General features: G+C 46.6%; 1 protein-coding gene across 4 annotated transcripts in view; it reads right to left on the bottom strand.

The window, feature by feature from the left end:
• The window catches only part of CLUAP1 (clusterin associated protein 1), a 35,373-nt gene that overhangs the window by 9,488 nt on the left and 12,103 nt on the right, over positions 1 to 13,782 (bottom strand). For all 4 annotated transcript variants that reach the window (XM_047837633.1, XM_047837631.1, XM_047837632.1 and 1 more), the window contains 3 exons: positions 10,440 to 10,573; positions 5,967 to 6,108; positions 3,897 to 3,969 (listed from right to left, as the gene is read on the bottom strand). In XM_047837633.1, the coding sequence (XP_047693589.1) occupies positions 3,897 to 3,969; positions 5,967 to 6,108; positions 10,440 to 10,573 (349 nt within the window). The remainder of the gene's footprint in view (positions 1 to 3,896; positions 3,970 to 5,966; positions 6,109 to 10,439; positions 10,574 to 13,782) is intronic.

Below are 13,782 nucleotides of genomic sequence, written 5' to 3' on the forward strand. Positions count from 1 at the left end.
ATTAAAAGTTTGTGCAGCAAAAGCCAGCACTAATGAAGTGAAAAGACGGCCCAGAGAAGGAGAGAAAAATATCTGCAAATCACAATTTGCATAAGGATCTAGTATCCAGAATAAATAACCCTCACAATCCAATAATAAAAAAACAACCCAATTTAAAAATGTCCAAAGGACTTGAGCAGACATCTCTCCAAAGATTGGTACGAATGGCCAACGAGCCAGGAAAAGATGCTGCACTCCATTAGCCATCACAGGAACTCACATCAAAGCACAGCGAGACACGACTTCATACCCACGTAAGCTACAGGCAGTTTCTTTTCAGGTTTCTCTTTTTATTTATTATTATCTTTTAGATGTTTGTTTATTTTTGAGAGAGAGAGAGAAAGGGGGTGCACGCAAGTGGGGGAGGGGGAAAGAGAGAGGGAGACGGGAGGTGAAGCAGGCTCCATGCCGACAGCAGCAAGCCCGACGCGGGGCTTGAACTCATGAACTGCAAGATCACAACGCGAGCAGAACATGGATGTTCAACTGGCCGAGCCCCCCAGGCGCCCCCAAGTTTCTCCTTCTACATCAGCACAGTCCAACAGAAACACAATGCCAGCTGACAGATCTAATTGAAAATGGTCTAGTGACTACATTAAAGTAGAAACAAGTCAACTAATTCCAGTAATGTCTTACTTAACCCAATGTATCCAAAATACCATTCCAACAGGTAAACAACGTAAAGCATGAGTAATGAGTAATTTAACTTCTCATCCATACTAAGTCTTCAAAATATTTTCCACCAACGGCACTCCTCAATTTGGATGAGCCACACTCGAAGTGCTCAAGAGTCACACATGGCTTGTGGCTACGAACTGGATGTCACCATTCTGGCCTCGGCTCCCTGAGCGCCTTATCTGTCACCGTGCCCCCAGTGCTGGTACAAGGCCTGACACACAGTAGGCATGCAGCAAGTAAGTGTTGAACGCAAGAACATGTGCTCTCCACTATACCATAAAAACTAAATCCCAGCAAGGTTACTAAAGTGCTTTCTAGAAATTTGTGGGTCGTTTTATGAAATCAGAGGACTCTACATTCCTTACACTCCAGTGCTGAATCCTGTAGAGGGCACAGTTATAAATTTACCACGAACAGTGAGGTTTAAAAGGACGGTGGGAAGATGAGGGCTGTCCTTACTGTGACCACAGGGCATGTGAACAAAGTACTTGGCCTTTTTCGTCTCTGAGGTCCCCAGGGCAAGGACCTGTCTCTAATCGCTCAGACTTGCTCTCTCTTACTCCAGGCCCTTACTCCAAACCCACAAAGCCAATTTGGTGACATCACCTCCTGCTTAACAGAGAAGACAGGAGCCATCGGATGGGAGCCCTTCAGCGCACGACCCATCTCCCAGCCTGAGCTTGAGTCCTGCACGCCCACACGTTTCCTCACTCGGCAAAACTCATCCTCTCACTGAGCTCTGCTGCTCACCCTTTCTTACAGACTCCCAGGACTTTCCTCATCCGGTACCTCCTTCCTCTCCAAGTTACACTTTTCAGCCTTTGCGTAAATAGCATCTCCCAAGGAGGCCTACGTTGACCCCCAATTTAAAACACAATTCCAGGGCATCTGGGGGGCTCAGTCAGTTGAGCGTGCAACTCTTGATTTCGGCTCAGGTCATGATCTCACAGTTTGTGAGTTTGAGCCCCGCATCGGGCTCTGTGCTAATAGTGGACAGTCTGCTTGGGATTCTCTCTCTCCCTCCCTCTCTCTGCCCCCACCCCACTCATGCTCTCTCTCTCAAAAGAAAAAAAAAAAAAAGAACTTAAAAAGAGTAAACGTGGGCTGCCTGGGTAGCTCGGTCAAAGTGTCCGACTTTGGCTCAGGTCACTTTGGCTCACGGCTCATGAGTTCAAGCCCCACATCGGGCTGTGCGCTGACAGCTCAGAGCCTAGAGCCTGCTTCAGATTCTGCGTCTCCCTCTCTCTGCCATCCCCCACTCGCACACTGCCCCCTTCTCTCTCAAATATAAATAAATATTTAAAAATTAAAAAAAAAAGGTAAACACAATTCCACACACCCTCACCATCTCCCTCTCTGCTCTACTTTACCCCGAAAGGCATTTTTCACTTTCCACGCACAGTTTGCTCATTGTTTGTCTCCTCTCACTGGGAAGCAGCTTGGTTAAAGCAATGATTGCTTTTTTTGTTTTTCTAAATTTTTTTAAATGTTTTTATTTATTTTTGAGAACGAGAGAGAGTGTGCACAAGCGGGAGAGGGGCAGAGAGACAGGGAGACATAGAATCAGAAGCAGGCTCCGAGCTGTCAGCCCAGAGCCTGACACAGGGCTTGAACTCCTGAACTGGGACATCATGCCCTGAGCCGAAGTCGGACGCTTAACCGACTAAGCCACCGAGGTCCCCAGAATCCCTATCTATTGTCCACTAAGGAACCCTTCTTCGCACCCAGAATAGATACTCAACAATGGTTTACTGCACCGAATCAGCTGTCTACATGGTGGTGTAAACAAGATGAGCTCTTTCAGCTCCTGGATTTTGCTCATTCTTACCCCTAATTTGCGTCCGTGTCCTATTTGGCTTTTCTGTTCAGAGAAGTCTTTCAGAAAGTGTCGTTTTATCTAACTCCCCGCTGATCCCAACTCTCTGGCCAATGTTCCCGCATACACAGAAAAGCAAAGAAAGAACATCTTAACAACTTTAGGACGGTTCTTCTAATTTTCCTCACTTCTTTGCCCTCAAGCTAATTAAGTGCTTTCCTTCATTAATTTGGTTTAAACGGGACATTATTTTTCCAAAAAAAGCAAAGTCACAGATGCTCCTAAGAATATTTGTCCTTCAAGAGATCCCACACCTGTGGATCACAAAATTAAAGTGTGAGTTCAGAAGAATAAAGACCAATGACAAAGGTCTTACGGTTGACCCAGGCACACAGCAGGGTGCAGCCAACCAACCAGGGCTCTTACTTGTGCTGGGCCTCCTGGGAGGGGATAAACTCCATGCAGGCTTATCACTGAGGGCTGCCTCGGGCTCTCCGGCCTGACCTGGAACCACAAAGGTGAGGGGGGCTGCTCTGGCTAGAGAGGCCCCTGGAATTTCCTAAACTTGCCTCTAAAGGATTTCCCAGCACTCCCTATTCTCCTTCCAGAGTTTCCTGAAATTTAGGAGAGAGAGGCAGAGAACAAGTACAAAAGGAGAGAGGCCCAGAGACAGAGAGGGAGGGAACGTGTCCCAAGTCCCACACACGGCATCCTCAAGCATGAGAGAATAAAATACTTCATCATAACAAAGAGAGCAATAAGCAAGAGGAGGAGGAACTGAGACAAAGCCATTGATTCGGCATTAAGACCATGTGCTGAGGCCGCCCAGACATCTCGGTGAGGTTCGTGGAGGAAACGTGCTAACCAGTCACGGAGAACACTCCTCCCCAGCACGCAGCTCTCACATACGGGTAGCCCCCACTTGCCCCCAGGTGACGGCCTCACTGCACAATCCTGGATTACTGGGGACACAGGACGGGTGTGTGTGGGAGGGGACTAACTCTAAGCAAGTGCCCCACTAACACGCACTGCATTAATGACACCTGCTTTCTATCGGTCCTAAAATAAGGAACCTAAAGACCTCCGAGACCACATTTTCTTTTATAGTTACATATTATACGTAATTCAAACTGTATCATTTAAACAGGGAAAAACAGTATTTTAGTTGATAAGAAAATCAAACGTGCTTTGAATGCTGTGTAATTTTAACCAGTCTCTTGAGCTCGAGTGAATTAAAATGGTACTTGATATAGAAGTTTTGAGAAAATCGCCTTTTGAAAATAAATTAAATACACGCATACATTTGTCAAGGCTAAAAACGCTGGTCCAGAAGACACAGCCTGGTCTACCCATGTGGTCTTACCTTCAGTCTTGAGCAGACGCTTTTCTTCTTCCTTCAGCTTGTTCTGCATCAGACGCAGAGTGTTCTCAGCTTCCTATGGAACAGCAAGAACAAGATTCAGAAGAGATCACCCTTTGGTGGACTGTTTTATCATTCTCTACCACGTGGATAAGCAGGGCCGAGTCTGTGACGCAAAAGCAGCAAAGATCTAAAGCACATGGAGACAGCGAACGCTGCCTGAGAACCAGGGCCGTGGTCCCAAGGCCCCCTCTCTCCAGGATCAGCCAGCAGCCCAGCCAGGGGAGGCCGCCTGAAGTGGCACCGCGGGCCCTCGAAGCCCTGAAAAAAACTGAACCAGACAGGGAAATGCCCGTGTGTCCGTGTGGGACGTCGACACGTGGCAGACGCATCGAGAATGGGATAGTACGGGCCTCCTGCTCTCAGAAAATAAAGCATGAATTTTATTGTTTTTCTGCTCTGTGCTATTCCAGCCCCAGAAGATGCTAAATGGTGAAACTGATCTGGGTGACAAGAGAAAAGAAATAAAAACTAGTCTAATTCCTAGGGGGATAAAAGCTAATACCTCAGCTAGGTGACAAAAGGTGGCCCTGATTATGGTCAAAAGAGAGAACGGGGGAGGACAGTGGCTTTTAAAACTTTGGTGTCATTCTACATATCAAGAAACAAGCACTGTTTGAGGCATGAGCTACCTTCAGGGCGCAGGTGTTATGAACACACGGAGCAGGTGTGGGCAGAGGAAGGAATGCTCGTCCCCGGGCCACGTCTTTGGCACGACTTCCACACCTGGGGGCGGCCCCGCGTGACACCACAGAATGCTCACTTTACTTTCACGGCCCTTTTCTGCTCTTCCCCAGACACTGTCCTCACCACGGGCCTGTCCTGCACCCTTGCTGCTCCGTGGCCTGCCCCTGCCATACAGCAGTGGTGGCAACCGGCTCCGTGTCAAGATAAAGGTGTCCCCAGGAAAGCATCAGCCACCCCCCGCCGGCTGTCCTGTACAACCAAACAGCTCCACCTCATTCAAACACCCAGCTTTTAAGAAGGTGGCATAACCTTTACACCGAAAGCTGCCAAGGACGGCGTGAGAGACGGAGGTTACAGACCACTTTCAGCATGAACACGGATTCCAAAAGACCATTCTGGGGTTAAGCAGAAATATCCCCAAGGGATAGTAGCAATTCAAAACACGAGAGTAACTTGGTCCATTTCTCCTTTGCTCTGAAATCCGTATTTGCCAGCTTGTGCTGGGACCTGAAACACTCTTTCCTAAATGGCCTGGAACAATGGGATGAGAGGAACCCGGATGACCGCTTGCTCTGGGTCACACACACTTCCCACAATAATCAATAAACTGCGTTTCCTCTTTATAAAGCAGTATCTGATAAACTACTTTCAATTAAGCAGGGCCTGAAAATCTTTCAGTGACCTGACTGAGCAAATTTTTAGAAATCTACCCAAGGCCAGTCACCTAATCCATGGAACTCAGTGCAAATTAAAATGCACTTAAGAATTATTAAGAATTCAGGGGCGCCTGGGTGGCTCAGTCGGTTGGGCATCCGACTTCGGCTCAGGTCACGATCTCGCGGTTTGTGAGTCCGAGCCCCGCGTTGGGCTCCGTGCTGACAGCTCAGAGCCTGGAGCCTCATTTGAATTCTGTGTCTCCTCCTCTCTCTGACCCTCCCATGCTCATGCTCTGTCTCTCTCAATAATAAATAAACATTAAAAATAAATAAATAAAAAATTATTAAGAATTCCAAACCAGTGACGGCACAGCATTAAAGCAAGCACAGGCCCTCCTAAGCTAAGTCTTGTGCGATTGCGCAGGTCACGTGGCAGCCCTGTCTGCCGCCCTAACGGACCAAACCCATCAGAGATCCGACCAGCCTGGAGTCCAGGCCACACCACCAGCAAAAGAGAAGAGCTGCGTGAGCGATCCGCAGACTTGATCAGGGAGAAGGAACATCCAGGGAATGTTCCCCCACGACGACATTTACAAACTCACATGTCACCAAGTACAGAATCCCACGCCAGAAGGAACGGTCTGTAGAGAGGAGCGGGCTAAGCGCTCACCTCAAACCTCTCTTGCTCCATCCTATGATGGTCTTCAAGCTGCTGTTCCAGATAAGCCAGATTTCGAAATTTCTCCAGATAAATGTCATACTGCTTCTGCAACTCCTCCTCGATCTTCTCATATTCATCCATAAAGGCCGGCCTACAACAACCAAGTGAAATACAAAGTGAAAGATTCATCAACAGACAGTTGAGATTAGTATGCTGAGCCCCAGGCCCCACCATGGTCTGCTGTGGAAAGCCTTCATGGAGAAGTGTCTTCATCTGGAAGCTGCTTAAAGCTCATTTCCCTTTCCTCCTCCCTCCCCTCAAAAGCAACACGCTTTGTTTGTTGATCAAAAGCTCTTTGTAAAAACTTGAAAATAATCTTTAAAGTATGAAGAATAAGGTAAAGATTACTCATAATCCTATCACCAGGTACAAGCACTGAATATTTGATAAACATCCTTCCAGACTTTTCTGTGCATAGATATACATACAGAGAGAGAAATATATTTTTTCTTTGTTTTGTGAGAGAGAGCCAGAAAGGTGGGAGAGGGGCAGCCAGCAGGCTCCATGCTCAGCGCAGAGCCTGAGACGGGGCTCATTCCCACAACCCTGGGATCATGACCTGAGCAGAAATCAAGAGTCGGACACTTAACCAACTAAGCCACTCAGGCGTCGCAGAAATGCATTTTTATTTTTTATTTATTTAAAAAAATTTTTTTCAATGTTTATTTCTTTTTGAGAGAGAGACAGACAGACAGACAGAGCATGAGCAGGGGAGGGGCAGAGAGAAAGGGAGAGAGAATCTGAAACAGGGTCCAGGCTCTGAGCTGTCAGCACAGACCCTGATGCGGGGCTCAAACTCACGAGCCATGAGATCATGACCTGAGCCGAAGTCGGACGCTCAACCAACTGAGCCACCCAGGTGCCCCAGGAATGCATTTTTAAACACCTTTAAGTACATTACCTTAAATGAAGCTTTGCAATCTTTTTTCTTACTCACTCTGCCATAGATTTTAATACAGACTTAAAAAGTAATCACGTGTCACACACTTCTCACAAAATTAGTAACCTAAATATATACATTATCTTAGTTGAGCACAGTATTTCGCTGTCTGGATGCTCCAAAAAGTATTCCATCCCCTAAAAAAGGGAAACATAGGTTGCTACAAATTAAAGCTAAGTTTTTAAACAATATAAAATCTAAAAGCAAAGCAATAACACAAAAGCTTGTTTTGACTGATTTGCTGAGTTTATGTTTTTTTCTCTTATTTTCGATCTTAAAGGGAAACTCTTGTTTTAAAAATATACAGATAGAGGTGCCTGGGTAGCTCAGCCAGTTAAGCTTTCGACTTCAGCTCAGGTCATGATCTCGTGGCTCATGAGTTCAAGCCCCGCATCAGGATCCTTGCTGGCAGTGTGGAACCTGCTTTGGATTCTGGTTCTCTCCTCTCTCTCTGCCCCTGACTTGCTCACACTGTCTCTCAAAAAACAAAACAAAACAAAACAAAAACATAAATTAAAAAGGAAGAGATTATCTTTGGGACTAGAGCAAAAACAAACTTTTCTATTAAAAGGATATGAGAAATCTAACCAAAGAGGTGAAAAATCTATACATTGAAAACTATCCAAAGCTTATGAAAGAAATTGAAGAAGACACAAACAAAAAAAGGAAAAAGATTCCATGCTCCTGGATAGGAAGAACAAATATTGTTAAAATGTCAATAGTATCCAAAAGCAATCTACATATTCAACGCAATCCCTATCAAAATACCACCAGCATTCTTCACAGAGCTAGAACAAAAAATCCTAAAATATGTATGGAACCAGAAAAGACCCCAAATAGCCAAAGCTTTCTTGAAAAAGAAAACCAAAGCAGGACACAATCCCGGACTTCAAACTGTATAACAAAGCTGTCATCATCAAGACAGTATGGTACTGGCACAAAAACAGACACTCAGATCAATGGAACAGAACAGAGAACCCAGAAATGGACCCACAAACATATGGCCAACTAATCTTTGACAAAGCAGGAAAGAATATCCAATGGAACAGACAGTCTCTTCAGCAAGTGGTGCTGGGAAAACTGGACAGTGACATACAGAAGAATGAACCTGGACCACTTTCTTACACCATACACAAAAATAACCTCAAAATGGATGAAAGACCTAAATGTAAGACAGGAAGCCACCAAAATCCTCGAGGAGAAAGCAGGTAAAAACCTCTTTGACCTTGGCTGTAGCAACTTCTCACTCAACATGTGTCCAGAGGCAAGGGAAACAAAAGCAAAAATGAACTACTGGGACCTCATCAAAATAAAAAGCTTCTGCACAGTGAAGGAAACAATCAGCAAAACTAAAAGGCAACCGACAGAATGGGAGAAGATATTTGCAAACGCATATCAGATGAAGGGTTATATGCAAAATCTATAAAGAACTTATCAAACTCAACACCCAAAAAACAAATAATCCAGTGAAGAAATGGGAAAAAGACATGAATAGACACTTCTCCAAAGAAGACATCCAGATGGCCAACTGACACATGAAAAAATGCTCAACATCACTTATCATCAGGGAAATATAAATCAAAACCACAGTGAGATACCACCTCACACCTGTCAGAATTAACATTAACAACTCAGGCAACAACAGATGTTGGCGAGGATGTGGAGAAAGAAGATCTCTTTTGCATTGTTGGTGGGAATGCAAGTTGGTGTAGCCACTCTGGAAAGCAGTATGGAGGTTCCTCAAAAAATTAAAAATAGAACCACCCTATGACCCAGCAATTGCACTACTAGGTATTTATCCAAGGGATACAGGTGTGCTGTTTTGAAAGGGCACATGCACCCCAATGTTTATGGCAGCAATGTTGACAATAGCCAAAGTATGGAAAGAGCCCAAATGTCCACTGATGGATGAATGGATAAAGACGATGTGGTGTGTATGTATATACACATACACACACACACACACACACTGGAGTATTACTCAGCAATCAAAAAGAATTAAATCTTGGGGTGCCTGGGTGGCTCAGTCGGCTGAGCGTCTGACTTTGGCTCAGGTCATGATCTTGTGGTCTGTGAATTCGAGTCCCACATCGGGCTCTGTGCTGACAGCTCACAGCCTGGGGCCTGCTTCGGATTCTGTGTCCCCCTCTCTCTGCCCCTCCCTCACTTGTGCTCTGTCTCTCTCAAAAATATATATATAAAAGCAAAAAAATTTAAAAAAAATAAAATCTTGCCATTTGCAACTACATGGATGGAACTAGAGGGTATTACGCTAAGCGAAATTAGTCAGAGAAAGAAAAATATCATACGACTTCACTCATATGAGGATATTAAGATACAAAACAGATGAACATAAGGGAAGGAAAGCAAAAATAATACAAAAACAGGGAGGGGGACAAAATATAAGAGACTTAAATATGGAGAACAAACAGAGGGTTACTGGAGGGGGTGTGGGAGGGGGGATGGGCTAAATGGGGAAGGGGCATCAAGGAATCTTCTCCTGAAGTCACTGTTGCGCTACATGCTAAGCAATTTGGATGTAAATTAAACAAAATTAAGAAAATTAAAAATCTAGGTGGGGGAAAAAAGGGTACGAAACTTAACAAAAATGAATTTATGCTTGAAAGGCAGAATTTTTTAACGAGACAAACATATCAGGTGAGCCACATTCCAAAGGTGGAAGGACGTGGTCCTGCCCATGGCTGGGAGGAAGCCTGCGGTGCTCCCTGGGTTACCCCAGGCGCTGCCTTCCCTCAGGTCTCAGGACAGCAGCCAGACTGTGGCCCAGGCACCAGTATCTCAAAACGGCAAGACATTCAAACGGGTGCAGGAGCTACACGGAGGAAGAAGCAAAGAGAGAAAAATGAAGGGACGACGGAAAGGGAGAAAAAGTAGTGGCACGGGAGAGAAAATGACAAAGAGACACAGCAAGCAAAGGAGGGTACAAAACGAGAGAGAGAGAGAAAGAGAAAGAGTGCCGCAGGCTCCAAGAAAACGTGAGAAACACACTTGGAAGGCTCCAACGACCTAGAAGGCATTTGGCGCCCCCATTTCATCCATGTTCCCTGGAAAAGAGGTTTTCGGTGATGGAAAGCCAAGAGAAAGACGAATTACCGGTGAAGAATGATAAAGGTCTAAAATCTACTCACACTGAGAAAGGGGAGTGTGCTTCTGTTTCCCCCTCATTTACGGCAAGGCCCAGCTCTCGGGAGACGAGCCTCGCACAACATTCACCATGTGGACTCACTCACTCGGCCCTGCGTTCCGAGAAGCTGTAGAAGCCTGAGGGGAGGCTCCGGGTACAGCGAAAGCAGGGGGAGCACGAGCTGCACAGAGCGCTCGTTACCGTGAGCGTCGCCCGTACACCGGGAGGCCGAGACAGTCCCACAGGAGGCCGTCCCCGCTGCCCGTGTGCCGCTCGCTCACTCTGCTGGAACTTTCAAAGACGACAGTCTACTCATCCTTCAGGTGTTCGTATCTACCTGACACTCTGCAGAGTCTGGAGTCGCTTCCGATTTCTTTCCAGTTCTAATTTCCTCTTCTCGATTTTGGCTTCTAAATTAGCTTCGTCAGAGGCCACGTTGTTGAGCAGGTCTTTAGTCTTCTGAACCTGTGCCTACAGTGAACAGGAAGTGAATGAGGCGGGTGCCAACAAGGAACACCAACCCGACTCTCGGCAGAGAGGGACTTCGCGACTCGGCAGGCACCGCGACACAGGCTACGGGAAAGCAGAGTCAGCGAACAGGGCAAACCCGCCCCTGGCCATCACTCAGTTAACCAACTCGTTGCAGAGGGAACGTCACACAGGCCCAGAAAAAAATGACCGTCCTTTTTCCACAAGAAGAGGTGGTTTCTTGCCAGGGAAACAAATGAAGACGGAAAAAACAGCGTCCTGGGCAGAGGGGAGAGGCTCCCAAGGCCTCCTGCGCAGCTCACTTGTTTAGACTGGTCACCCAGCTACTGCTCTGAGTTGGTAGTCTGCCTCTGTTTACACCGGTCAGGTTACTCCCCTGCTTACAAACATCTGACTCACAAAATGTGTGCACACGCAAGCATGGCTTTATTTAGAAGGCGACAGAAAGAAACCTTAGGGGGTCCCAGCCCTAATCCTGCCTGCTGGGACCGAGACAGAAGGCACCTCTTCTCTCCCCGGCAAGTAAACCTCGACTACAGACTAAAACAGAGAAACTACCGCGTGAAGGCAGTGCAAAAGCGGCCCCCTCAGCGGACCTGGCCTTCGGGCCGGAGCGTGGGTAGCAGGGCCTGGGAAAGAAGGCGAAGGGAAAGAGAGAGATCACGGACAAACCGCAGGCCTCCCTGTTGTCTCACGCCGGTCTGGGAAGCCGGCCGGGCCGGGCCTGGGCTCCAAGCTGCCATCGGCCGCAGCAGGAATGGTGTCCGGGAGCGTGGGGCTGCCTCCCAAGTTCTGACGTCCCAACTCTGCCTCACGTCCCCGACGCCTGAGGCGGGCTTCTGCCCACCAGGACCCCACACACGTGTCCTCACCCACGAAGGCCTCGTGTCTGCTCACCTGCAAGTCTATGACACGCTGTGGGGTCCACAAAGAAACCCTCTAAGGAGCGTGGACACTCCGTGACTGTCAAAGACTATATATCTTTGGAAGCAACCACCTCTATTGTTTATTTATGGTTTCATTTTTTTCTACTAAGTACACTCATCATTTCCAAGGTGCTTTCACGAAAATAATCTTATCACTATCCGTTTGCTGCAAGTGCTTTAAAAATCCCAAAAGAGATCTAAACTCACTCACAAGAAGACAAGGGGAGTTTCTAAACAAAAAACTCAAGTTGATGGCAACTATTTCTCTGACTCAAAGTCAGATTAAGCCTAGTGCATTTATCTGACTTCAAGAATAAAAACAACTTGGGGCCCCCGGGTGGCTCAACGGTTGAGCATCCAACTTCAGCTGAGGTCATGATCTCGCAGTTCATGAGTTCCAGCCCCACATCGGGCTCTGTGCTGACAGCTCAGAGCCTAGAGCCTGGAGCCTGCTTCGGAGTCTGTGTCTCGCTCTCTCTCTCTCTGCCTCTCCCCCACTTGCATTCTGTGTGAGTGTCTCTCAAAAATAAATAAACTTAAAAAAAGAATAAAAACAATTTTTTAGGGGCGCCTGGGTGGCTCAGTCGGTTGCACGACCGGCTTCGGCTCAGGTCATGATCTCACGGTTTGTGAGTTCAAGCCCCGCGTCAGGCTCCGTGCTGACAGCTCAGAGCCTGGAGCCTGCTTCTGATTCTGTGTCTCCCTCTCTCTCTGCTCCTCCCGCACTCGTGCTGTCTCTCTCTCTCAAAAATAAATAAACATTAAAAAAAAAATAAAACAAAACAATTTTTTAAAGGTATGCACTCCTCAAATAAGAAACACCAGTGTGATAAATACAATTTCCCCTAGCCTGAAATAAATGGCCTATAAATAAATAATAACCCCTTTTAAGTATCCACGCTGTTGTGTTGGTTTTGCTTTTAGAATTATCAAATACCATGGATACTTTGCAACACTTAACAGACACCTGAAAAGGTGTTCACCAACTATGTCGCATACCTGAAGCTAATGTAGCACTGTGTGCCAACCACACTTCAATTAAAGAAAGGAAATAATAAATAACACATACAAGCATGCAAGCATGCATAGAGGGTTCTCCGGGAAATGAACTGGGCCCTCATTCGGCTACTGTACTCCTAATACATACTTAGTGCTAAAGGCACATTCATGCCATGTTAACTCCATCCAGCCAGAACACGGACAAGCAGTTAACTTTTCAACTGAGAAACCACCACAACTTACCAACAGCTGGGGTAGAACACGAAGCATTTTCTCCTGGCCTAGGTCAGACAGGGTTGCCGACTTGAGGCCCCATCACCGCTAAATACTTGACTCCGTATTTTGCATGAATGGGGTTCTCTCCTCCTCAATCACTGGCTCATGAAATGGACACGGATGCACTACCACCATCTAGTCCTCAGACCCTCTCAGGTCTCCCCACTTGTCCCCATGAAGTCCTTAACACCAGGCGAAAGTCACCCTCGGCATTCCATCAGCACATCTCCTCGGGCTTTCCTGGACTTCCGCGTACTTTCCGCTGGTGAAGAGTACGAGCCAGGGAACCTGCAGAACGCCCTTCAATGTGCCTTTGTCTGATCAGCTTCCGAACATGCAACTTCAGCAGGAAAGCACAGATATGACCGTATCCGGTGCATATTTCCGGGTGCAGAATTCTGATTTGTTCCATTACCTGTGATGTTCACTTTGACCACTGGATTAAGGGGGTGTCTGCCAGGATTCTCATGGGAAGTTACTGTTTTGTCCTCTGTAATTAGTAAGTACTTTTGTGGGGAGCCTTTTTTTTTTTTTCTTTTTTAAGTAATCTCTACACCCAGTGTGGAGCTCGAACTCACAATCCCAAGATGAAGAATCACTCCCTCTTCTGACTGAACCAGCCAGGAGCCCCTGTGGGGAGCTACTTTGAAACTATGTGAGATACTTTCTCTTCATCAGCTTTCAATATTTTTTATATCAGTGAGAACTCATGGTCTCCCATTTCACTCAATGCTCTATAAGCCATTACTATAATTTATTCTGAAGCTTAAACTGTCCCTAGTTTAACCAGGGGAAGCCCACTCAAGCTGCTCCTGTGTCCCCCCGACAGACCCCTTTCATTCTTCGGGCACTTCCTTCCTTGCTGGCCCAAAAGGATCTTGTACCTTCCTGTCCCAGCTCTGGACTCAGACATTTCTCCTCAAGAGCCTGGTTCCTTTTAGTGGAGAATGGCATTTAGAAGCCTAGATGTGGGTGCCAAGTGTGCTCAGA

This window comes from Prionailurus viverrinus, chromosome E3 (assembly GCF_022837055.1).
Source record: "Prionailurus viverrinus isolate Anna chromosome E3, UM_Priviv_1.0, whole genome shotgun sequence".
Taxonomy (NCBI): Eukaryota; Metazoa; Chordata; class Mammalia; order Carnivora; family Felidae; genus Prionailurus; species Prionailurus viverrinus.